The sequence below is a fragment of the Antedon bifida genome, chromosome 3 (genome assembly GCF_963402885.1).
Source record: "Antedon bifida chromosome 3, ecAntBifi1.1, whole genome shotgun sequence".
Lineage (NCBI taxonomy): Eukaryota > Metazoa > Echinodermata > Crinoidea > Comatulida > Antedonidae > Antedon > Antedon bifida.
Genome location: NC_136228.1, coordinates 5,745,027 through 5,770,008, shown reverse-complemented (window position 1 = coordinate 5,770,008; position 24,982 = coordinate 5,745,027). Strand labels below are relative to the sequence as shown.

The 24,982-nt window shown below is 33.5% G+C and overlaps 3 protein-coding genes across 3 annotated transcripts; 1 reads left to right on the top strand and 2 right to left on the bottom strand.

Annotated features, from left to right (window-relative positions):
• Positions 1-2: 2 nt before the first annotated feature.
• On the top strand, positions 3-9,081 carry LOC144838853 (integrator complex subunit 5-like). Its single transcript, XM_078694358.1, has 19 exons — positions 3-57; positions 325-523; positions 799-902; positions 1,000-1,108; positions 1,766-1,904; positions 2,257-2,449; positions 2,671-2,785; positions 3,069-3,298; positions 3,703-3,863; positions 4,461-4,563; positions 4,978-5,088; positions 5,185-5,455; positions 5,685-5,803; positions 5,887-6,090; positions 6,299-6,522; positions 6,888-6,958; positions 7,511-7,659; positions 8,111-8,215; positions 8,707-9,081. Exons 1-19 carry the CDS (start codon positions 13-15, stop codon positions 8,890-8,892), a joined length of 2,838 nt encoding a protein of 945 aa, XP_078550484.1. The 5' UTR covers positions 3-12; the 3' UTR covers positions 8,893-9,081.
• A 3,231-nt stretch (positions 9,082-12,312) lies between these two features.
• Positions 12,313-20,309, bottom strand: LOC144837184 (tubulin polyglutamylase TTLL11-like). The gene is made up of 6 exons (XM_078692201.1): positions 19,776-20,309; positions 16,951-17,050; positions 15,733-16,439; positions 14,947-15,158; positions 13,947-14,183; positions 12,313-13,480 (listed from the first exon to the last, which is right to left on the bottom strand). Exons 1-6 carry the CDS (start codon positions 20,178-20,180, stop codon positions 13,132-13,134), a joined length of 2,010 nt encoding a protein of 669 aa, XP_078548327.1. The 5' UTR covers positions 20,181-20,309; the 3' UTR covers positions 12,313-13,131.
• A 637-nt stretch (positions 20,310-20,946) lies between these two features.
• LOC144837690 (arylsulfatase A-like) lies at positions 20,947-24,023 on the bottom strand. The gene is made up of 4 exons (XM_078692906.1): positions 23,766-24,023; positions 23,021-23,665; positions 22,452-22,704; positions 20,947-21,973 (listed from the first exon to the last, which is right to left on the bottom strand). The coding sequence occupies exons 1-4, from the start codon at positions 23,999-24,001 to the stop codon at positions 21,419-21,421; spliced, it is 1,689 nt and encodes a 562-aa protein (XP_078549032.1). The 5' UTR covers positions 24,002-24,023; the 3' UTR covers positions 20,947-21,418.
• Positions 24,024-24,982: the final 959 nt, after the last annotated feature.

Below are 24,982 nucleotides of genomic sequence, written 5' to 3'. Positions count from 1 at the left end.
GCGAATAAAAAAATGGCAGCCTCCATGTCGATGAGACCTCAGCAGTTTCCAGCTGACGTAAGTCAGGTTTTTTATGTATTTAAAAACAATTACAATGAATGTTTTGATATATATTACATTTCAACGGATCACGTATTATTTAAACTATTTGTAATGTTCTAGGTTGTAGCTAGGCCAGAGCTGCCGGCGTTGATTGAGATTGAGACTATTTATAGCGATTGGACCAGCGGTTGTCAACTAGACTAGAGTAGTGAGAGTCGTTTCGCCCGAGATGAAAAACGACTATTTTTACAGAATTTCTGATATTTTAATTTTCTTCCTCAGGACATATCAAGCCATGTTAGAAGTTTTGTGAAGGGATGCAATATTCGGACTGGTCAGAAATTGACCAGTGTTGAGCATGCTCGTTGTGCCATCCAACTCCTACGAACGCTACCCTCTGCTAGAGCTGCCGTCTTTGAACACCTTTGTAATGTGTTCAATGAAAGTGTCAATACGCACCTATGTGAACTTGAGGGAGAAGGTTTATTTTATTTCTTTTTTTCTACAAAAACACTACACAAATGCAAATTCTATTATTATCTATCTAAATACCATGTAGAAAAGTGTGTTTATTTAATAAAAAAAAATAAAATAAAAAACTTCCTCTATTCTTTAAAAACTCTGAATGAAACATGGACTAGAACGCTGTCGTGTAATGGCAATGATGCGTATATTATATATGAATGGGCTGAGGGTGCCATATATTGAAACTTGCATTTTTTTAAAGTAAATAATTAATTTAATTTGTTTCTACAGCAAAAATTGGGCCATGTTTGGATGAGGCTATACATGAAGTCTATTTAGTGTTGATTGACTTTGTTAATGCTAACTCAAACACATGGGCTTCTATTGTTTTTTCAGTAAGTTTTTTATTTTAAACATACATTTAAAGTATTTTCCATGACTGTTTTTTTATCTAGATTCTTATAAAATTTGTAATTGCTTGTCTTTTTTCAGTGGTCGATTGACCTCTTAGGTCAAGTGAGTAAGAAATACGCGCTACGTCGTGGTGTTCCGCATTCATCAAACCTAAATGAAATTCTACAGTTGTGGATGACTTGCAAAGGTGAAGAATTAAATTACAAAAAATTAAAAAAACAAGTACATTCTTACCCCCACATTGTTCACCAGTAATTCCAGGCACAAAGTAGCCTTTTTCCCAATGCACAGGGGTAGCAATTATAGCCTTCTGGAAAATCTCCAGCCCAGTAATCCAAGCACAACAAAATGTATTTTCCCTGTTGCACATGGTAGCATAATGAACATTATTTCCAAAACACATAAGAAATACTAAAATAACCAAGCATATTGAGCCTTGTATTCCAGTGTGTAGCTAAGCTACTGTACATGTCATGCATCACTGACCTCTATGTGCTTGTACTCTGCTCAGCTATTGAGCCTAATTTGCATACTATCACAGATGTATATTTTTTAACATTTTTAAACAAAATGTTATTTGTAATTTAAATAGAAAGGCTGTATTCATTTTTAAAGCTACTATTGTTAGTGACATTGTCATCACTGGTACTTTACTATTAAATACAAATTTACATTTTTTTTCTCCTCCATTTTTTCATCTCATATTTGATATTGACATTTCATATTCATTAAATGTTATTAAATATTTTCCATTATCTCATACTTTAATAAAATAAAGAAATTCATATAAAAAAATAATAATGAAATATTGAATAATATATTCTTTCTTTATATTTGTTTTTAGCAACAAGAACTCTGATGGATTTGTCCACACAGTGTATCTCCAATATGATTGCCACCTGTCCTGATCTGTGTGTTGATGCTTTACTTGATGCGTCCGTTACCCACTCCCCTCATTTTGATTGGGTTGTTGCTCATATTGGGTCAGTTTTACAGTCCAATTTTAGATTTAAAGATTTTAATAATAAAGATTATGTAAAAGTAGTGAAGCCATAGGTGGTTAACGTGCTTGCCTACCAATCCCAAGGTACTGGGTTCAATCCTGACCTAGTGCCAGGGTTGTAACTCATGACTCTTTCAACTCCACTACCTAAGCCTCACGATAAATTATTAAATAGTTTTATTATTAAAAAATAAATTTAATAAAAACAATATTTAAACAATGTAGATTTTTAAGGTGTAAGGAGTGTTATATGACAACTGGTGACTGGGACTGGTTTTAATATTTTACTGTGTATTTGTATTCATTTTTTTATACGTATATTTCTTCTGTAGGTCTTGTTTTCCTAATACTATTATTACCAGGGTGTTAGCTTGTGGCCTAAAAGACTTTTGTGACACACAGTCCGAGGCCACGGCAGGAGCTGATCAGAAGGTTCCAAAGATGGCGTCGGTCGTTGGGATTCTGGGACATCTGGCCAGCCAGCACTCCCAAGATATTCGCACAGCATTGCTTGAGCTATTTCAGGTAAATTGTTGATTCTAAGTTGCATTGTGATAGATGTACAGTTTATTAAGTAGACAGTAGTGGTAGTGGTGGTTGTAGTGGGTGGTTGTAGTTAGTGGTGGTAGTTAGTTAGTGGTGGTGGTAATGGGTGGTGGTTGTAGTAGTAGTCAGTGGTAGTAGTGCCAAGAAAACCATATATCTGATGTCTTGAAGAAATGTTTCCTTCCTAAATTTGTTTGCAGGAAAGTCTAACAAGTGAAAATGAGCAGCAACTGCAGACGGTTCCATTCTTGCTTCATCTTGCCACAATGTCTGTCATGCTACTCAAAGTCATCACTACGGATTTTGTACAGTCACGTAAGTTTGTAGTGGAGCTGTAGATTGGTTGGTTAGTGTGCTTGACTTCCAATCCCAAAGGTCCAAAATTCCTGACCTAGTGTCACGTTTGTATCTCATGACTGTAAAACTACCCTTCCTTAGGCCTCAACTTATTATCCTGTAATTGGTAAGTTTAAGAAAAAGTTGTTCTATACCATATCTATTAGTATCATACTGTGGGATAAGCCACATAGAGGAATAACTACTACCAAAAGAGTGATGTAAATATGGTTACATTTTAAAAGTTTTTCTCATTTTCCAGTAACTCCATCAGTACTCAACAGGCTATCGGAACAATTTTCCAAATCTGCAATAATTAAACGAGATCAAGAAAGTCTAATACATGTGGTCATACACCTGATATGCAAATCAGGCAATGGTGCTTTCAAGTTGTTGCAGTTTCTTTTGGAGACTGCCTCCAGGAGTCCTCATAGTGAGAGTGGAGATGAGAAAGTGAACGTGGTTGTACAGGATACTTGTTCCTTAGTGCTGGTAAGATTGTGACTGTTTGTAACATGGTAACCATGGCTACACAGTAACCATGGCTACATGGTAACCATGGCTACATTGTATGTAACCATGACTACATTGTGAAGTACAAGTTAATTGCAATACAGAGGTCTACAACTTTAAAAATGAAATACAGGGAGGCTTTATCAAAGTGCAACCAAACCATAGAGGGTGCTATAATTTTTTAATACATCCAAACATTGAGGGTGCTATAAAAGAATCTCATGACTTCATCCTCTAGTAAATAGTGGCTAAGAAAGTGGACCAAAATAGCATATGCAGATGTGCAATGTGGAAAATGCATTACCAACATATTTTACACCATTAATAACCAAAAGGGCCTAGTAGTAAAGCCTAAATAGTAAATAATGCATTTACATTTTAAGGATCTATTGCTGCTTGACTTACAAAGATCTGTGTACAGTAAGACTGGTAACATTGTACAAAAAAGTAGAAGTGACGATCACACTGAGATACCCTTCTTAGAAGATTTACAGAAACACACCGATGTACTCTGTAAGGACATCTTGAAAACAGACTCCAAAAGGTTTGTACTCTGCAATGTATAGGTATTCTCATCAAATGTGTTCTTAGGAAATTTGCTGGACCCTGTAATTTGAAGGCTTGAAAGATTGTTAAATGTTAAATGGCATAAAAACGTCTATTCATGGATATGCTAGTAATATATATATGTATTATGCTTTCATATATGGTTGAACTTCCATTCAAATATGTTCAAATGACGCACAATTGATATAAAATACTTAAAACGTAAAATGACCAATTACAAGATTAAAATGTTGTAAGATTGTATTAAAGGAACACCTTCAGAACCAAACAAAGTTTGTCCCCTGAATAAGTATATATTGTTTCTTGTTCGTTTCAATGGAATCTCTCCTGAATATGGGTGTTCCAAAGAAGGGGTTCTACAGTAAATTCAATAATTTAAATCTAATTAAGGGCCATAGCCACCAGTACGGTTGGTAACCTGACTACTTTTTGACAACCAAGGGGCTTGAACAGAGATTGTTCCCTTTTCTTGCGAAAACCGGACCACTTTATTTCTCGTGGCTACACCACTGTAATTTATTATTAAATAAACTAATCTATCCATTTCATTAATAACTGTATTTTTTGTTTGTAGTTGGTTACAGCGTTTATTATGCCTAGTGGCTGTACACTGCGGTGAAAGTTGTGCATCAGATATACTTAGTTACATACTTGTGAACCTCAATGATCCACAAAAGGTAACACTTTTTTTTTTAATCAAATAAAACTGTTTCTATACTATAAAGCTCTGTCTACACTATCAAACTAATTTGACAAAAAAAAGTTTGATGTGCCCAAATATGGTAGTGATATGTCCAAAAATATAGTAGTGATATATGGGCACGTCACATTTTTTTGTCACATAAAGTTTGATAGTGTAGACAGAGCTGTAAGCTACATTCACACATGTTCCGCTTCACAGAGCGGAAGACAGCACCATTTTGTTATGGAAAACCATCTACAAGATTGTGAACGGAACAAGTGTAAATGTAGCTTAAAAAGTAGATATCTAATGGACACACAATTGATTATTAAGAAATTGTAAATATATATTATAATGGATATCATAATATATCATAATAATATTTAAAACAATTTTTTTCATCCCAAAGGCAAGTCTATTTATAGAACTTCAAGCTGAAATGGAAGCTACGTTTCCAGAAGTTCTTGATAAAAGTATAAAGAAAGCTGTTAGTCACATGCAACATATAGACACTGCTACAGTAAGTACATGTAGACACTGCTTCAGTAAGTACATATAGCTACTGCTACAGTAAGCAAACTGAACAGAAATTCATATTCATATACATTTCTTGCAGTCTGTTATGATGTTAAAAAATCTTGTCTGCCTCGTTCAATGGGAGAACAGCCCAGAAGGTCGCACCACACCAAGGAGAAGGCTCCAAGACTGTTTGCAGTCGTACCTTCAGATGATCACAGCTCAACTGCATCATTCAAGTTGCGATGTCTCTTCAGAGGCTATCAAACTCATGATGCTGATTGGATTACCTGATACTGTTTCTATGGCAACCATTTTGAATGTTGCAACATCAACAGTTAATTATTTCTTTTGTATCTTGCACTTTGAAGGTAACTTGTTGCTTGAAAAAAATGTTTGGTCTGTCTACACTATCAAACTTTATGTGACAAAAAAAAAAGTGATGTGCCGATATATGGACATGATGATCATACCACTACCATATTTGGGCACTTCACAATTTTTTTTTGTCAAACTAGTTTGATAGTGTAGGCAGAGCTTTAGAGAAGGAGATATACCATCAAAATATCAAACACATAAACATTCTAAATTTCCTCCTAGACTCCGCAAACAGACCATGTATACTCAACTGCTGCTGTAAAGTCCTGGAAAGTTTGAGCAAAACAGCTGTGGGACAGACTATTCTGCTTAAAGAACTTGTAGAGGGGGCACTTCAACAGGTTAGTGAATTGCACTAGAAAGTTTAATGCAAAATAAAGAAAAGAAATAACTAAACTAAATTCTCAATCTTTTTGATTTGCAGGAAAATGCATTTTTATTTGGAGGAAAGGTTGCGAAGTACGTTGACAACGCATCAACGAGCAAAGATAGTAAAATGTTACTACTAAAAGAAAACCAAAGAATTGGATCAACCGTATCATTCGCAAAACAGACAACAAACGTGTTTCATGGGGGAACTGTGGGTAAAGGGGTCAAACCGCAGGTTGAATTAGTAACCATTTCTGAAGTAAGTGTATTTGTATACACTGGTGACCTAATGCAACATCAATCAATTAGAATGCAATAATTATAAGATAATTTTTCTTCTATCACAGCCAGGCCAAATAAAAGAAAAGCTAAGTGAAAAGATAAAGTTTTTATGTTAAAATCATATATTATTTGGACCACTTAAAACAAAGGAAAACAATTATTATTCATTTTTATTTCTATACTAGGATTTGATGCTTATGAATGTACAGACTTTTATTTGCGTGGTGCATAGTTGCTTAGCAACTGACTCTAGACCCCTAGGCTCACAATCCAGTACTCCTGGAGAGGTTGACTCTAAGTCTGGTAATGAAGTGTTAGCGAATCTACTGGTTGATGTCATCTGTCCAGATGTCACACACGCGGGTGTCGTTTGGCCGGAAGAAGAGCACATCAAAACCAAGATTAAAATGTAAAGCTCTGTCCACACTATCAAACTTTATGTGACAACAACATGTGATGTGCCTATATATGGACATGATGATGTCATATCACTACCATATTTTCGTATATGTATTACTACCATATTTGGGCACATCACACTTTTTTGTCAAACTAGTTTGATAGTGTGGACAGAGCTTTAGTTAGTTTAGTGTTGTTTATTACTAGAAAGAGACTGAATTGCATGCATATACTTATAAACAGATAATTCTATTACAACAATGTTAATATGATACACCAAGAAGGAATCCTAAGTCAACACATCTAATTATATTACTGCAGTAACTATATTACTGCATTTGAACTTTACCAAATTACTTATGATTTATTACACAGGGACCTTTTGATACGAAACAAGTTTGACAGCAACCCAATCTTATGGGAGTTAATGGACATGATTGCAAGTGGTAAGTTAATGTCACAATCATTTGTAAAATTGCTACAGTAGGCCTAGATATATGTGAAATATACAATAATTATAGCTGATTATAGGTTATGTATCTACAATTTGTTCCGTATCACATTCAATGTCTGTAATACACTGTCACACATATAGAGATGCAGTACAGTGAGGATCGGGTGACATTTTAATTAAAAATTTAAAGATGTATTGTCCCCTGAAAAAATAATTTTAAACAATTTTTTTTTCAATATGGCATTTTAATGTTACATAATAGGTTTCCACTTTGACCAAAAATTGGATTGAAAAAAAATGTATTTACCTGAAAAAATTGTAATTTTAAAAATAGTCAAATTGGCTGCCAGCCAAGGGTTTTTGGGTGAATTTAATTAACTATTTTGTCCTTTTATAGGGGAAAACATTGTTTTGTTTTTGTTTTTTTTGCTATGGTAAAAGTGACTAACTCTATTAAACTACAAAATAACCTATTCAAAATCTGATTTCATTAATCTTGTTTGGAGACAGTACATCTTTAAATTGATTGTTGTGTTTACAACAGATAGCATTGCGATGTGCCACTGTTCCCCATTGCTGTACAGCACATTGTCTACTGTGATTAACTACTGGGATTCTGCACGTGTTAGCAGAGCTAGTGACGCACCATCTGAATTGAAAGCATCATGTAACATCATCAAATATCTAAGCAAGGTACGTTTAGATTTAGGGAGCCCTCTATTGGTTAAAATACTTAAGTACGGTAAATTTAGATAGGAAGCCCTCTATTGGTTCAAATACGTAAGCAGGGTACGTACTTAGACTTAGGGAGCCTTCTATTGGTTCAAATACTAAGTATGGTACGTACTTACACACATACAGGTACTTAGTTAAAGTTATATTAAAGATATATTGTCCCCTGAAAAAATATTTTGTTTTTGTTGAATATGCCATTTTAATGTCGCATAATAGTTATTCACTTTGACCAAAAATTGAATCGAAAAAACAATTATTTACTGAAAAAACTGTAATTTAAAGCAAAAAATAGTCAAATTTACTGTAAGTCAATGGGTTTTTGAATGAATTTAACAGTTTTTAAAGAGTTTGTAAGCCTAATAAACATAAACCAGAAAAACATATAATAATTTTGTGGTTTTTTTTTTAGGCCCAATTGTTAGTGGCCCCATTTTGCTACATCGGTGAAATACTAGATCATCTGGATCCGCATGAAATGTTTGTTTTGTTGTCAATCGTTTGGGCAACAATGAAGGTATGCAAATTAATTCTAAGATCGAATTAAACATGCTTGCTGATTTGACATTGCCTTTCATATTAATATTGCAACATCAATGGAATATTAAACAATAGGTGCATTGATTGGAATGCACTTGTATGAAACTATGTAACAAACAGAAAAGGGTTCAATTTTCCACATCACTGCCATGCTAAATATAAACATATTCAACTGTTAAACAATAGTGCATTGAATAGCAGACCTACTATAAAGCACCTGCTAAAGCTATGTAACAAACAGAAAAGGGAGTCAATATTCCCACATCACTGCCATGCTAAATATAAACATATTCAACTGTTAAACAATAGTGCATTGAATAGCAGACCTAATAGAACATTACTATAATTTATAAAGCACCTGCTAAAACTATGTAACAATCACTGCCATACTAAATATAAACATGTATATCCTATGCCATACAAACACTTCTTAATGTTTTAATTAAAATAAGTATTTTTATTTCACAGATAAACACACCATCAGCTGCCAATTATAACCAAACATCACCTGATCAACCTTTGACCCGACAGACCCCGCTTGTCTGCGATGCGCAACACGTTGAAACATTGAAAAGCATTTTGCACAGGAATATTGATAGATTTGGACATTTATTTCCTAGATTCTTTCCAGTAACAAGCTCAACTATCTCATAGAAAACTTGAGCAAGCTTCAAATGTAACCATTTAGCTTGGAGAACCAGAGAACAAACTTGGAATAGACATTAGAATTGAAAGTGTTACTAAGAAAGAATATAAAATGAACATTGAAAAAATAGAAATAAAAACTAAAAGATTTAAAAAACAAAACCACATTCCTTATTTTGCAAAAAAACATGAATAAAATAAGAAAAACTTGAAGAATGTTAGTATTGTTTTATTACATATTATTTCCAATACAAGGCGATAAACAGCAAATCACGTATGAAATGAATTTCACCCAAACACTAATCAGATCCTATTCTAGAACATCTTGATGGATAATATTCAAGCACTACTAATACTGTGAGAGTGTGTGGCACTGTGTTGGACATTGGATTACAGATCGTTTTTCGAATCACACTCTCGCCGCATTGCTTGTATCCTTAGGCAAGATACTTTACTTATATTTGCCTCTCTCCACCCAGGTGTATAAAATGGGTACTGGTTAGATCAAGACCCAACTTTGCACTGATTACTAGCTGCATTATTATGGGAGTATGTTTCCATACGTGCTTGATCCAAAAAATGGCCGGTGTAATAATGTGCAGCGCATTGAGAGCTTGCTTATGCGCTATATAAGAATTATTATTTTTACTGGGAATTTAAATATTAATAACAAATGTTATATTAAAGTACAGCTCATTAAAAAAAAAAAAACCTTATGTGTTTTCTGATTGTAATAAAGTACAATCACATACCAGCAACAAATTGAAATGCCTCAATAACAATTTATTATTTGGTTTAAATAATTTTTACTGGAGGGGTTTTTTTTTAGGTATTTTTGTATTTGTGCCAAAATTGTTTTACCATAGCATTAGACTATTGACAATATTTATTGTTAAAATTGTTCAAGAAATTCACTCAAAATATCGACAAAATAGGGGAAAAAATGCTTTTCGGTGATTGAATTTTAATTTAACCATATTATGGTTATCAAATAGCAAATCTCAATATTAAATGATATTAACATATTGTATTTAGATGACGCAGTACATAGTTCACAAACAAAAAATAACATAATTTGAATGAATAGAGAAGACATTCCTAATGTATGCATGATGGCGTTTTCGCTTTACTTTCATTTCCATATAAAAGATTACAGTACTATAGCTGTTTCAAAGCTTTGTTCCCACTAGGACGCAACACAAGGATGTAACGCTCAGAGCATTTTCCCTCCATGCTCCAAGCAAGCATTCACAATTCAAATTATCTGTCAATATGATTGTTTGCATTACAGTACATTCATGTTTTGTCTTGTATGAACAAGAGCTTAACAAAGCAAGTAGAGCAAACCATTATTTTGAAGACAAACAGAAAATAGTCATACAGTCAAAACACTGCCAGCAGTGTACACAGTGGCGTAACGCAAAGGCTCCTGGTTTAGCACTCCTAAGGGCTCTCCAACCCTGGGTACAGTAGGTTTGCATTGGACTGCTTATGCTCTGGGGCCCCTTGAGCTCTAGGACTCCTGGGTTTAGCCAGAGAGCACTCATAGCTGTTACCCACTGAGTGTACTGTATAACAATTTCATGTTTACAGATGTTTCCTTGAATCTCCAGGTTGCCTCCTGTTTTCACAGAAAACCCAAGATAAAAATAGAATAAAAAGAAATATATTTTGCAGAGAATAAAGAATATCATCAATAATGGAAATTATATTATTTTAAACAGGAAAGAATTTCACTCTTCCCTGATTTTAAAAATAATCTAAGGTGGTAACAATCACATGAGTAGCTACCATAAAAATTGCACCTTTAACTAATTACCATTATAAATTAATTTCGTATTTTTTATTCATACTCTAATATAAACTAATTATGATAAATAATGATCAATTATTCTAATAACAACTACTTATCTAGTGGTGGATCAAGAAGAGTGGGTGGGGTTGATATAAAAATGAGTATGATATTAATAATATACTAATACGAACATCTACTGTAACATTCAAAATTGAATCAATTATTGATTGGTTATATCAGGGGCTTACAGAAAATGTACACCCTCCCCCTGCCACTGTTATTCTCAATTCAGTGAACTCTGCACCTACTGTACATATTATAAACTAGATGTACATATTATAATCTAGGTGTTCATATTATAATCTAGATGTTCATATTATAATCTAGATGTACATATTATAATCTAGATGTTCATATTATAATCTAGATGTACATATTATAATCTAGATGTTCATATTATAAACTAGGTGTTCATATTATAATCTAGATGTTCATATTATAATCTAGATGTTCATATTATAATCTAGATGTATATATTATAAACTAGATGTTCATATAAACTAGATATACATATTATAAACTAGATATTCATATTATAATCTAGATGTTTATATTATAATCTGGATGTTCATATTATAATCTAGATATACATATTATAAACTAGATGTTCATATTATGATCTAGATGTTCATATTATAAACTAGATGTTCATATTATAATCTGGATGTTCATATTATAATCTAGATGTACATATTATAAACTAGATGTTCATATAAACTAGATATACATATTATAAACTAGATGTTCATATTATGATCTAGATGTTCATATCAAATAAGAAGTAACATTACATTCAATATTATTTCTATTAAACCATATTTAAAAAATGTGCATATATTAAGTACTAGGAAGTCAAGATTATTTTCGAGAAAAATACAATCCGTTATAAATGAGTACAGTACGAGTATGTCTACGAGGAAAGGAATAACAGGACCAATATCTATGAGGGGGTAGAAAGGATCCGATGAAGGGGGGGGGGTGTCAGGGAATGGTTATGGTATGAGGAGGGGTAATAGAAAGTAAATGAGCATGCAGCTTATGGTATAATGACAGGACCAATATCTATGAGGGGGTAGAAAGGAACCGATGAGGGAGGGGGGGGGGGGGGACAAAACAAGATTTATATACTATATAATAAAATGAAATTATAAGCAAAGATGACTCATTTTGCCTACTGTGTTTATATAATAAAATTAAATTATAAGCAATTATGTAAATATCTAATTTATAATAAAGACAATAATTGTGTCCTTACTTTATATTAGTTCTTTGTTTTTTAAACTGTGAATACCTAATTCATACGGTAGTTACTGTAAATATTGCTATTTAATTTATATCTATAACATTTAAAAACATTCGATAATATAGTCTATAATATTTATATAATAAATATAATATTGTGTATTTTTCAAATACTTTTTAAAGCTAATTGTTTTTGCATACTATGAATGCATCTGAAGTTACAATAAACATGGTTATTTTCTATGTTAGATACTGTAGTAAACAAAGACTACTTAAGAGTTGCTTATTTTAAATTAAAATATAACTACATTTGGTTCAAGTTTACAAGGCAATATGGACTAGTACTAAGGATTTGGGACCTTTTGGACATCAAGAAAAAGTCCGCTTGGGGGAGTTATGGACGTCCGGTATTTAATGATATGTTAAATAATGCACTATAGCTTAGCTTACTATTTAAATATGCTGGAAATCTTCAATATAGACGAGTAAACATGCATAACAATAATGTTAAAATTTAATAACCATATCATAAAAAATTTTAACAATTAGTACACTAAATCAAATTGTGTTGGCGTACAACAATTTTTGCTTATATGCAAATATATATATAAGTTTGCTTATACGTATACCAATATTTTCAGTGTGTTATAATTTTGATAAAATAAATTAAAACTTTTAAAATTGGTTCTGATAAACAGACATATTTTTGCAGTGAAAATGTGTGAAGTCGGCAGAATTGGCATTTTAAAATTTCAACAATTACTTTGCTCGTATTATATTATTGAAAAATCAACAAAAAAGCACCCTTTCAGAAATGACAATCGTATAAATAAAAAATGTAAAAGAGTATTTTACTATCGGATATTGCACATTAACATTAAAAATGGTGGACACTTGTATGCACCTAAATACATTACTTACTTTTAGAAATAGATAAAATTGAAAAGATGGAATTATGCCCAGTGTATCTATCAAAGATGGAATCATCATTTAAAAAAAAATGTATTGCAATAATTGTGTATATTTTACACAATAACATTTCTTCCAATTCGAAATAAAAAAAAGAAAAAGAGGAGAGATGGATGTTTTGGTACCATCATGGAACAATTGTGTTCCAGTAACATTTTTGTCATTGAATTGGGAAAACATTGTTAATTATTATCATTTTGCGTACATGGCCACCGATACAGATTCTCTTCCCTCACAACGCTTTGTTTTAAGCGTTTACTCAGCCCTTTCTTAGGCTTGTGGGTAGGCCAAAGCGGACCCTCACTGATGTTGAGCTCACAGAAATCTACAAGGGATTTTACTTTGCCAACAAGGGTTTCTTCCGATCGGAACCGACGGCGTGCTAGGATGAAGAATGCCTCGAGGAACGCCCCGAAGCACATTCCGCAAGCGGTTCCAGCTGGAGTCTCCAGGTTCCACCTTCGTACGATGTCGATGTACATGATGTCAACGGCAGCCATTGTTAGGCTTCCAATACAGACCTTAGCACGTCTGTAACAAATGAATGTTAATATATGTAATCATGTGATAATAGTGAGTTGTAACATTACATTACATATAGACTGTGTTTTAACATAAGAACCTGTATTTGATGTAACTGTTGGATGAATTAATAATGTAATGTTTGACATACTGTATCTCTAATTTCATAATAAAATATCTTAAATAGGTCCAAGTTGATTTTTTTTTAAAGTATGGTATTGTAAATATGTGAACAACTTCCAAAACAAAAAGATCTGACGCAAGATTACACATACCCTTATGATTTACTTGTCAATCATGCATCCATATACTGTACCAGTAGAAAATTAGAATGTCTCATAAATTACAGTTTATTTTGTTTCAATAATATTTAATGTGACTTATATTTTATCTTTACTTGTTAGTTTGCGTGTCTTCAACATACTGCCTAAAAATGACTGCGCAATGGCAAAAAAATAAATAAATAAAATCTCACCGACAAAAATTCCTGAACCCGGTAGCTCCCATATGCTGTGACTCGCGCACTCCTAAAAATAAATGGAAGATTCCTGCAACTTTTTCTATCAGTCGGAGATGTTCATATTTTTCAGAGTATTTTTTTGGCCATATTTCTTCTAAGCAATCCAACACCAGTTCTTCTTGTTCTTCTTCTTTAGCCAAAACTCTTCTACTAGAAGGAATGTGTTCACAACTTCGAGAAACAAGTGCTTTTCTAAAACGGAAAATATATTTATTATAATATTATCCACCCACCATTCACCACCCTCTCCTTTGTTGTATTTCTTTTATTCCTGTCCACCCAGGCAGCACTTGCCAGTTCTTATGCTATGACGTTATCCAAATATTGGATTCACTGATGAAGGGCTAGTATTTTTCTGGCTGTTTTACTTTATCGTTTTGATTTAGCTTATCGCTTTTTTTTTGTATCTCCATTGAGATCCAGCCACTGATACCCACACCATTGTCATTTTTTCAGTAATTTGCCTTTGGATATATTATAATATTATTAAATATATTACATAATAATCAGTAATTTAAAGCAAATTTTGAATAAGAAGATAAGTAAATGTCCACTGGGCTAACATAGTAGGTAGGGTCAGTTGCTAAAAAAGGCAACAATTAGTGGTTACCATGGCTACCATGCTTGCCATCCAATCACAAGGTTCAATCCTGACCTAGAGCTGGGGGTCAATTCTAACTGTTTCAATTTTCCTAAGCCTCAAATAAGATATAAGCATGATTTAGTTCTGTCTATAGCATCATATGATATTTTAAACTAAATGTTTTACTAGGCTTAAGCTCTGTCTACACTATCAAACTAATATATGGACATGATGATGTAATACCACTGCCATACTTAGGTATATCATCACCATATTTTGGCGCATCACACTTTTTGTCAAACTAGTTTGATAGTGTAGACATAGCTTTAGTTGTTATTTCATAATTTAACTGGATATAATTGTAATGTTTACCTTGCGGATGACAACCGATTCGCTGGCATAATAATCTTCAGTGTATCCGTCACTAGTGGAATCTTAATCTCTTCGTCCACCGGACTTGGAACGGATTCTACGACGCCAGGTGACGCTTCATACTCATAGTCCAATCGCAGACTGGGATTGGCGTTTACTTCTAATAGAATAGGTTCCAAGTCTTCGGTAATCAGAATGTCAAATCCAAGGATCTATGAAGTAATTTTAAAATTGAAAATGGACATACAGTATATATACAAATCAATATTTAATCAAGTTTAAATGTTTTACTGTGAAGAATGTGTGGTGTTGCCATAACGACTATTACTTTGCGACAAATGGTAATGAAAAATATGGTAATTCTGTGACATTTTTGGATTTTATGTCCAGAAAAAGATCAATAAGATATATTTGTTGAATAACATAATAATAAATACATTAAGTAAAGCAAAATGAGAATACTACAAAGCTTGCTTGCCTAACCTAATAAAACAACTGACAATAGTCAACCAATCATGTGATCAAGAATTCTTATGTCTCTGTGTGCTTTTGATTTGCAACAACCGATAAACAAACCACGCCATTTTAGTTCATTGTGTGCATGAATATTGGGATGTCTATGCTCCTCACCACGAGGTTTGATGGTTGACCTGACTTAGGTTGGTCCTCGGACGTCGCAAATCAAGCTACCTATTGTCATTACAAGCTACGCTTTCATTTTTCCACTTTATTTCAGTTATTAGTAAAGTGAAATAAAATGTTGTCATAAAATCAAAACATGCTCACCTGAAAACAAGATGGCCCAGCAGGTCTCTTTGCAGGAATCTCCAATTCATAACATACATTAAGGTCTGGAAGCAATGATGTTATAGTCTTCACAACAATTGCCTCAATTTTACACCATAACTGATCCGTGTTCACACCCTTCTCATCTAGCATCCTCAACACGCTCTTCATAGTTCGTTTACTACCTCCATCAAGATTGTCCGTGTGCACAAAGTTTTTACTGTGTTTGTTTAGCGAGTAGTTAGTGAGATGCATGTACACTTGGTTTAGGTTTTGATTGGTTGGTTCCTCGTAATGTAACGTACAAAACCGCGCCATTCCTTCTTGACTTATGTAGATGCGTAGCGGGTTCAACGACGCCAGTAAGACGTAAACTCGTAAATCAAATTTAGTTTTTTCGAGTAACAACGGTCTGGTAATATATTCTTGTATGATAGACTGACGTATATTACCCTGAATGGATAACGATTTTGGATCTGTGATTAAGTAAATACCGTCTCCTTGGCTTCCCTCGCTCGGTTTAACGATAAACGTTGGTTTGTAATTCGGGTTCTCATCATTTGCCTTCATGACGTCTTGGTAGAATTTGTGATATTCATCCGGAATGATCCAAGACGTTGGAAAGAAGCTGAATTCCGTTGGGAAGAGTTGTTTCATCTGGTACAGCAGTTTTGTGAGCTGTGATTTTTTGACAAGTCCTATTAATCCTAAAAATGAATGAAATAACCGAAAATGTACATCTAAATATTTACATTTATATTAGTATAAGTTCACTGGCCAGTAAAACCCATATCGGTCGGTAAAACCTCCCGGTAACTACTTGCCCGTTGTGGCCAGTACTTTTTTTCACAGACAATTTTATGAGGTAAAGATTTTGTATATATAACAATTTTTAAAACAAAGTGTCTTAAAAATTTGGATGGCCAGTAAATTAAATTCCCGGGCAAGTAAAACACTAAAAAACTACTGGCCAGATGCGGAAGCTAAAATAAATTAATAATTTAATTCATTAAGAAAATACATGCAGGGACAGAAAATGGATATTTAGTCTACATTGACGGTGGACGTATATTTAGCCAATCGCTCAAAATATGCTAAAACGTCTCCAATCCCAACCATCTACTGCTTAATGTAGAAACAGCGTGTTATATGCTTACACAGTCTTAATAGAAATTCAGCAAATTAATTAAATACAAACGTGTAAAAACTGTGACTAACCTGGGAATTTATTGACTTGGCCTGAAAGAACGGTTTCATTATCGTTAAAGCTGAGTGCATTCCAATAAAGATCACAGCCAATTCGTCGTCCAGTTCGGTACTTAAAAAGTGTAAAAAAAACATCATTTTACCTTCAACTATCAAATTATAAATATGTTTTTTTTTCTTATTATATTGAAGTATTTTGATCTATTGCATAATATATCATCATTTACCAGATTTCTCGGTTCTTCTTTAGGTCGTTGCCTGTCTGTGGGGTGCTGACTGTTTCTCGTTAGTCCATGCTACTCTATGCTGTACAGTATATACACCGCGGCCATTTTTTTTACAATTTTGATTTTTTTTAATACGACATGCATGATTAATATATTTTATTTATTATTTTTATTTTATGTCTTTAGGCACATGTGGCCAAGGATTACCAATAGTAAATTAATCACGGTTTATAGTCCTTATCTGAGAAGATTCGTTCCACCACCAGAACTGGAGCAAGTCAGCCCTGAACTTTGCCTCGCTCATATAATTTTAGAAGTTAACTGCAGAGGTCACCCTCATCATTGTGAAATTAAGCCTGTCATTTTGGCTAATATACCAGTAAAAATACTACTAAAGTATATGGAATACTTTGCCATATGGATGAGATAGTTCAACACAGCATTTTTAAATCACAATTTGTTTGATTTGACTACCTTTTCTAAGTTTTAACTTAATAATAATAATAACCTACTACCTACTATTCATTTTTCAAACTAATCTTTAAACTGAGACTGTACACAATTTTATTTTTCAACTTGAACAAACTCCTTGAACAAATTCCAAACCAATTTAATGCACGTTTGACATATTATGAAATATAAAATTGCATAATTGTAATAGGATATACATTGTTGTGTTTCTGCATGATACATAATAAATCTGAATTTAGATCCAAATCACCAAAACTTAGAATATGTATGGCAGTTCTTAACATTCTTATTCATAATATATTTATAAAAAAAAATCATAGTTCTGTTACAGTTATATTTCTTCCTTATTATCTACAATATCATTATAATGCATACAGTACAAACAACCTAAAACAAAACATTCATTTATTACTGGCAAATTTTTCAGAGTCAAACATGGTTTAACCATTGCCAGAACTTATATAATTAATTTATTCACATGAAAACTGTACACATACTTTAATGTATACAAAAATAAATGACATTTTTATTAAATACACATAGATCTGTCTAATCTCATGCAAGATAGATCTGGTTAATCCCTACAGAATATGCAAAATGGATCCTGGTTAATTATATATAGAATGCAAGATGCATTTGACTAATGCTAGATCTAGATGGTCTGGGTAATCCCTACAGAATGCAAGATGGATCTGGATAATCCCCTATAGAATGCAAGATGGATCTGGAAAATCCTCTAAAAAATGAAAGATGGATCTGGATAATCCCCTACAGAATGCATGATGGATCTGGAAAATCCTCTAAAAAATGAAAGATGGATCTGGATAATCCTCTATAAAATGCAAGTGGATCTTGGATAATCCTCTATAAAATGCAAGTGGATCTTGGATAATCCTCTATAAAAATACAAGGAAGATCTGGTTAATCTCTGACAGAATACAAGGAAGAGCTGGTTAATCTCTCACAGAATACAAGGTAGATCTGGTTGATCCACTACAGAATGAAATGTGGATACTGTATCTGTCTTGCTAATCACTGCAAAATCACAGATTTAACCTACTGTACATCAACTGTTGCTTTATTTAGACTTTTTCTCCAATTCGTTATTCGTTATTATTGAAGCTAGGTGCTTAAGATTGACCAGTAACACAGGTTGATAAAATGCAAGCGGTGTGTGAATTTCTTTTGTTACTAATTCATCTGTAAATAAAATCCTTTTGTACTTATGAACTGTTACCATAGCAATGGATATACAGGCAGTTTAAACTTTAAAACAATCCTGATTTTGTAAAACTCTTTTTCTGTCTAGTTCTTCCAAATTTGGTTCGCAACCTGTCAACTTGCCTGAAAACAGCCGATTCTATTATTGAACCAAGACCCCTATATTTAATAATGATAAATATTTATAAAGCGTTGTTTACTGATGTCTCACTAACACTGCAACAACCAACCAACAAGAATTATCGAAAGAACGATTTGTATTTAAACATGACTTGAATTGCCTAAAGAGATTGACAGTGACGGATATGCAGTCCTGCTTGAGCAAAAAAAAACCTTAAAGATTTAAGGTGTGGCTCAGAATGGATGCAATAAAAGCATCTATTTCAGGGACATGAAATGAGGTTGAATCCTGCGGATAAGCCGGTGCAAACCAAAAACTGATTGATAAACTCTAGTGGATATTTTATGCATTCTATGCATTTTTACAGAAAATTACCAATAAAACAAAACGGAATATTAGCAGTATACTGCACATTTTTAATGATACAATCCATTCACTGAAGTCTACATTACATGTACGTTACATTGTTCTATAATAGTCTTTTTCACACTGATCTTTAACCCTAACAAACAGGAATATTTACACAAACTAAAAAAAATTAATTCGCATTTGTTTTCATAAAAAAGACGAGAAATATTTCAACAGTAAAAATAGTTTAATTAGTGATATTTCAATTGTTCTAACTTTTAAAAGAGTTTGCAGTTTCAATTTGGATGGTTCACACTAATTAAAAGTCTAAACAATTATCTGTCATTTTATTTATATACAGCCTGGTGTTAAATTAATAATTTCCTCTTCTTAATAAAAACATTAATTTTTTATATTCTGAAAAAGATTTACTTACAAATTCTTCTTACCTCTCTCCATGGCCACCCCAAGTCATCGAAACATTTTCTTAAAATTTCGGCATTCGACTTAGCCTTTGATGTGTCAACAGAAATAAGTCTACCCCTAGAACGTTTCTTTTTATCTTTATTAGGACAGGGGTCAAGTGTCAATCTTGAAACTAGATGACAAGTGTCAGGCAACTGTTCACGACTACACAGGCTAAACTCGGTTGCATTTGGCAGCGAAGACGATAGCCTTTCTTCAGCCCATATCCTGTGGCTTGTCTTGCGGTATCGACCTGGTGGACCTCGGCTAGTAGTAGGCCCTGGGCTCTGGCCACCACCATAACGGCGGCGTTTAGAAGAAGTTGCTCTGTCCAGAGATGTACATCTCCCTGCTCTGTCTAGCCTGTTTATGGTTACTCCAGCACACATTTTGTGCGCCAGTACTAAACAGGAATCGACATTCTTTTCATGAATAAAGGGGACACCTTTAATTAATGTTAATATGAAAGACACCCCACACCACCTGAGCTGAGCACACACAGTACAGCAGTATGAAGGTTATCGATTTGCATCGATTTTGTATTATATTAAATAGCGCCATCTATAGTATTATACCATGAAAACTTTTTTTAGAAAAAAATGTGCGTTGTTTCGTTTGACCAGGAATTTAACTACAATTATTTTTTCATTTTATTTTCTCACAAAAGATGGTATACATTATTTTATTTCAGTTAATTGATATTATTTATTGATTGTAAATCCTGAATCTTGTATGTATATAAGAAAAGTTATATACACCTTGAATTAAGTAGAGTAGAGAAACATATTTATGAACACGGTAATGAAGAACATAAATATAACGATAAAAAATATATATTTATTATGAAATAAATGATTTTGCATTTAATAATAAATAAATGCAATGTTATACAATAAATAAAAGTGGGTGAAATCCCACAAAAGAGAAAACAAAGTTTCTTGCATTATATTATTTATGTTCATTATCAGTTGTAGGCTATATTTACAGTATTATGCTACTCTGTATTTTGCTTTATTATTTGTGGAAATAAATATTATTATTATTAATATTTTAGCCGAAAGCTAAAAGATTTCAGAAATAACAAATAAGATAGAAATTTAATTCTCTTTATAAATCTTATTATCTTATTATCTTATCTTAATATGTCAACATGCATAAATATAGGCATATAATCTAGGGGATCGAATGAGCGGAAGAGATCTAGTAATCAAATCGTTGATCATCAACTATCAACTATAGCCTAACACGTGATTAGCAAGAAGTTAGTCCGCCTGTATTTACAACAACCAGCACCACATTAATGAAGAAATATAATATCGCTTACAGTTTTGACAATTTTATAGTGCTTTTATTTCATACATGAGTTATGGATGTCTTGCTAGTGAGTCAACATGCGGGTATCAATGTCTCAAATAAAATCCTGCAACACAAACAAATATATGATATACAGTATACATATCTTATAGTATTTGCAAAGCCGAATATTATGATTGGCGCGAATCGACAATTCCTGCATTCTTCTTAGTTGCACAATTATTCTTCTTAGTTGCACAATTATTCACGTATATATATATATATATACATAAATACAGAAAGCATGCCCAACAATAACATAGGCCTACTTTTCCTATGATAAATGAATATAATTTTCTGTTTGATTTTGCCTTAGACGACGTGATACAAATAAAAACATTAATACACATAAAATTGCAGTTACAAGAGCAATCAGCCAGGCATAGTTACGACGACTACTGGAAACGTTTGTGACGCGTTGAGAAAAAGAAAACAACTCGTTTGTATAGTTTGAAACGCATTGACAACATATTGGAAACGGCTCACATCCTTCGTTACAACACGGTTGTATACTAATATCGGACTCCTGCCATACACTCTCTCCAACAGTTAGGCCACTTTCTTCTAGTAATCTGGCCGTATGTAAGTCATTCAAAACCGAATGCATCTCCTCGTCTTTCCCCATGTTTACCTGTTCCCCTGGGTCGAGGTTCAGATCGTAAAGTAACGAAGGATCGTGCTGAGTAATTGGTATAACACCGTCACAAGCATGTGTATTTGACGAATTACTAGCGGCAAGCGTTGCGCTGTGTGCTTTGTACTGGTGGTAACGGTAGGCGTATGGCCTTGTGTATGTAGTATTGAAAAACAGAAGACCTGATCTTGGACTCTGAAAAAAAAATGAACATCAACAATTATTTATAATTATGCTGTTCAGTACAACAAACACAAAGCAACGGCAAATGGGCTTTGTTCTCTTGTTTTGAGCGTTTAGGTTCACGGATCAGGATCTCTTAAACGCTTAACAAATCTTGACTCGAAAACATTTAACACACCTGGGTACCCGTTTACACCGTATTTTACACCATTACGTAACTATTTAAAAAAATCAATCACGCATAAAGCTTGGTTCCTACTAGAGACGCAACACAAGGACGTAACGCAACGTAAGTGAGTTGACCAATCACAAGCGATGGATTATTCGAACTCTCGCTTGTGATTGGTCAACACGCTTACGTTTCGTTTACGTCCTTGCGTTGCTTCCTTGTGGAAACAAAGCTTTACGAAGAGTTGCACCACCATCACTACCATTGGTTAACGATATAAACTGGTGGTCGCTCTCTATTCGATTGCTATTATTCAATTACCTTTCCATTGTTAAAAATCACATCACTGATGTCGTGACCATCAAGTTGTAAATTGTCAACTGACGACCCAATCAAATTTGCAATTGTTGGAAATATATCTAGCTGACTGATAATTTCTCTAGATATACCAGAAGCAATTCGACTTGGCCAATACACCACACCCGGTACTCGTGTGCCGCCTTCAAACGTGGTACCCTTTCCACATCTAAGTGGCCCAGATGAACCACCATCGAAAACTGCACCTTTGTTTGGGCTAAAAGAAAACAACATCGTGAAAATATCATCTTTTTATTAAATTGTGATCTGATGACGCCTCCAATTGTGTAAATACTGTATATACGTTAATTATTTAGTTTAAATTGGCCCAGATGAACCACCATCGAAAACTGCACCTTTGTTTGGGCTAAAAGAAAACAACGTCGTGAAAATATCATCTTTTTTTTTCCAATTGTATAAATATGTGTTGTGTATATACGTTTACTAGTTTAAATTGGTTTAAATTAAAATATTTAATCTGTCGTGGTTGTTATGAGCTATTTCAATATTACCATGATAAAGTATCAACTAACCCGTTGTCGGATGTGAATAGAAACAAAGTGTTGTCAAATTCCCCAATATCCTTTAATGTTTTGAGGATATCTCCAATCTGCCAATCCATTTCAGCTATGGAATCGGTATAATATCCCCCTAAGGTGGAATTACGAAATCTTGGACTAGGAAAAAGTGGAACATGAGGCTGCACAAACCAGTACATCAGTAAAAATGGATTACCACCTTCACTGAACTCTGTAACCCAACTTCTAGCGGCTGCGGTTTGTCTTTCAATCAGTGTAAACAGTTCCACCGGTTGTTCAATGATCTCATCCTCTAGAAATAATGGAGAAGGTACTTCTGTATCTAAACAGTCTACGGTACAAGGTACATCTGGTTGAAAACAGATTAGAGTTGGACATCCGCAAAGGTCAAGCGAGACAGGAATACCGAAATAATGGTCAAATCCATGATGCCGTGGCAGAAACTCTCTGTTACGACCAACTCCAAGATGCCACTTTCCAACAAGGGCAGACTTGTATCCCTGTTCAGCTACGAGTTCGGCAATGGTCGTCTCGTTGTGAGGAAGCCCTAGCGGACTACTTAAGCGCAGCACTGACCGTGTATCCAGGGCGTTCCAGAAACCACTCCGTACCGGATATCTACCAGTCAATAGGCCAGCTCTAAAAGAAAATGTAATTTATACCGAATAAAACAAAAACACGCCGCCTTTTTCAACTAGATATCGCTAAATAATAATAAAAATAATTTAAATTCACAAACCTGGATGGGGTACAAGTAGGACCCGAACTATAAAACTGTGTAAGTTTCAACCCATCTCGGTATAGTATATCAATATTTGGAGTATTCGAGATCGGGTTTCCAGTCGCCTGTAGATCACCATAGCCCACGTCATCGGCCAGAAATATGACAATATTAGGTTTTTTGTGAGATCGACAAATGGTACATTTCACAACTAATAATATAAATAATACAGGAAACCATCTTCTTAAATACATTGTCCTATGTTATACCGTAGCTTCCATTAATATGTATTGTAGGTGTGAACTATTCTGACTGAAACAGTGTGAACACCACACCATCATATACCGGTATATATGCATAATTTGCACCATATGCAGCATAAATTATGCGGGCATTATTATCGAATGATTAAATTATATTTCGTAACCTACAGTGTCTTAATAAAATTGATTATTTTGTTATGTCTACCGGTATTTTTACATGAGCCGAAACATAGTTATATTATTATAAAAGAGTCGAACAACATTCGTAAAGCTCTGTCTACACTTACAAACTGTATGTGACAAAGAAAATGTGATGTGCCCATATATCACCACTATATTTGGGCACATCACACTTTTTTTGTCAAACTAGGTAGAAATCGCGAAAAACTTCGAGGTTGGTGGCCTAAAATGTTTACATTTTGCAAAATATAAACATTATTTGAATAACGCTTTTAAATTAGAAAATCAAAAATAATAAGATAATAATTACTTTTATTATTATATCTATTTCCATTTACAATAAATATTTTTTTTAATTTAATTTTATATAAAATGACAACAAGGTTTAGTTTCACGGAGAAATACCTTATTTCTCCACTGGTTTAATCAATAGATACATTTATATAAAGTGTAAGAAGGAAAAGAAATGATACATTAACGTTTAAGCAATGAAGCTATTATTAGAAGTTATCAATACTCCTCCATAAAGGCCCATTTACACTAGGTAACGATCGACGATAAATAGATAAACATACATTTTTCGTGGATAAAACGAAAGTTGAAATCAGAACAGTTTTCGTTCTTGGTGGACTATAGGATAATCATGTATGCTGTATTTGATAAAAATAATATTTTTGAAAATCCAATCAAATGACGTCATGATCAATGAAAACAATAAAATCGTTGTATTGTAACGATATTATTGCTCTTACTAATCATGACGTCATTTAATTGATCAAAGGCAGTATAGGT

What these genes read in the sequence shown, in the direction of transcription:
- LOC144838853 (XM_078694358.1), top strand. Translation starts at nt 13, where the DNA reads ATGGCAGCCTCCATGTCGATGAGACCTCAGCAGTTTCCAGCTGAC. An exon ending in GTTGTGGATGACTTGCAAAG is followed by an intron (nt 1,109 to 1,765) that starts GTGAAGAATTAA and finishes ATTTGTTTTTAG; the next exon opens with CAACAAGAACTCTGATGGAT. An exon ending in TTGTATCTTGCACTTTGAAG is followed by an intron (nt 5,456 to 5,684) that starts GTAACTTGTTGC and finishes ATTTCCTCCTAG; the next exon opens with ACTCCGCAAACAGACCATGT.
- LOC144837184 (XM_078692201.1), bottom strand. Translation starts at nt 20,180, where the DNA reads ATGTGTGCTGGAGTAACCATAAACAGGCTAGACAGAGCAGGGAGATGT. An exon ending in CCAAGTCAATAAATTCCCAG is followed by an intron (nt 16,440 to 16,950) that starts GTTAGTCACAGT and finishes ATTCATTTTTAG; the next exon opens with GATTAATAGGACTTGTCAAA. An exon ending in AATCGGTTGTCATCCGCAAG is followed by an intron (nt 14,184 to 14,946) that starts GTAAACATTACA and finishes TTTCCGTTTTAG; the next exon opens with AAAAGCACTTGTTTCTCGAA.
- LOC144837690 (XM_078692906.1), bottom strand. Translation starts at nt 24,001, where the DNA reads ATGTATTTAAGAAGATGGTTTCCTGTATTATTTATATTATTAGTTGTG. An exon ending in CCTACTTGTACCCCATCCAG is followed by an intron (nt 23,666 to 23,765) that starts GTTTGTGAATTT and finishes ATTTTCTTTTAG; the next exon opens with AGCTGGCCTATTGACTGGTA. An exon ending in CTATTCACATCCGACAACGG is followed by an intron (nt 22,705 to 23,020) that starts GTTAGTTGATAC and finishes GTTTTCTTTTAG; the next exon opens with CCCAAACAAAGGTGCAGTTT.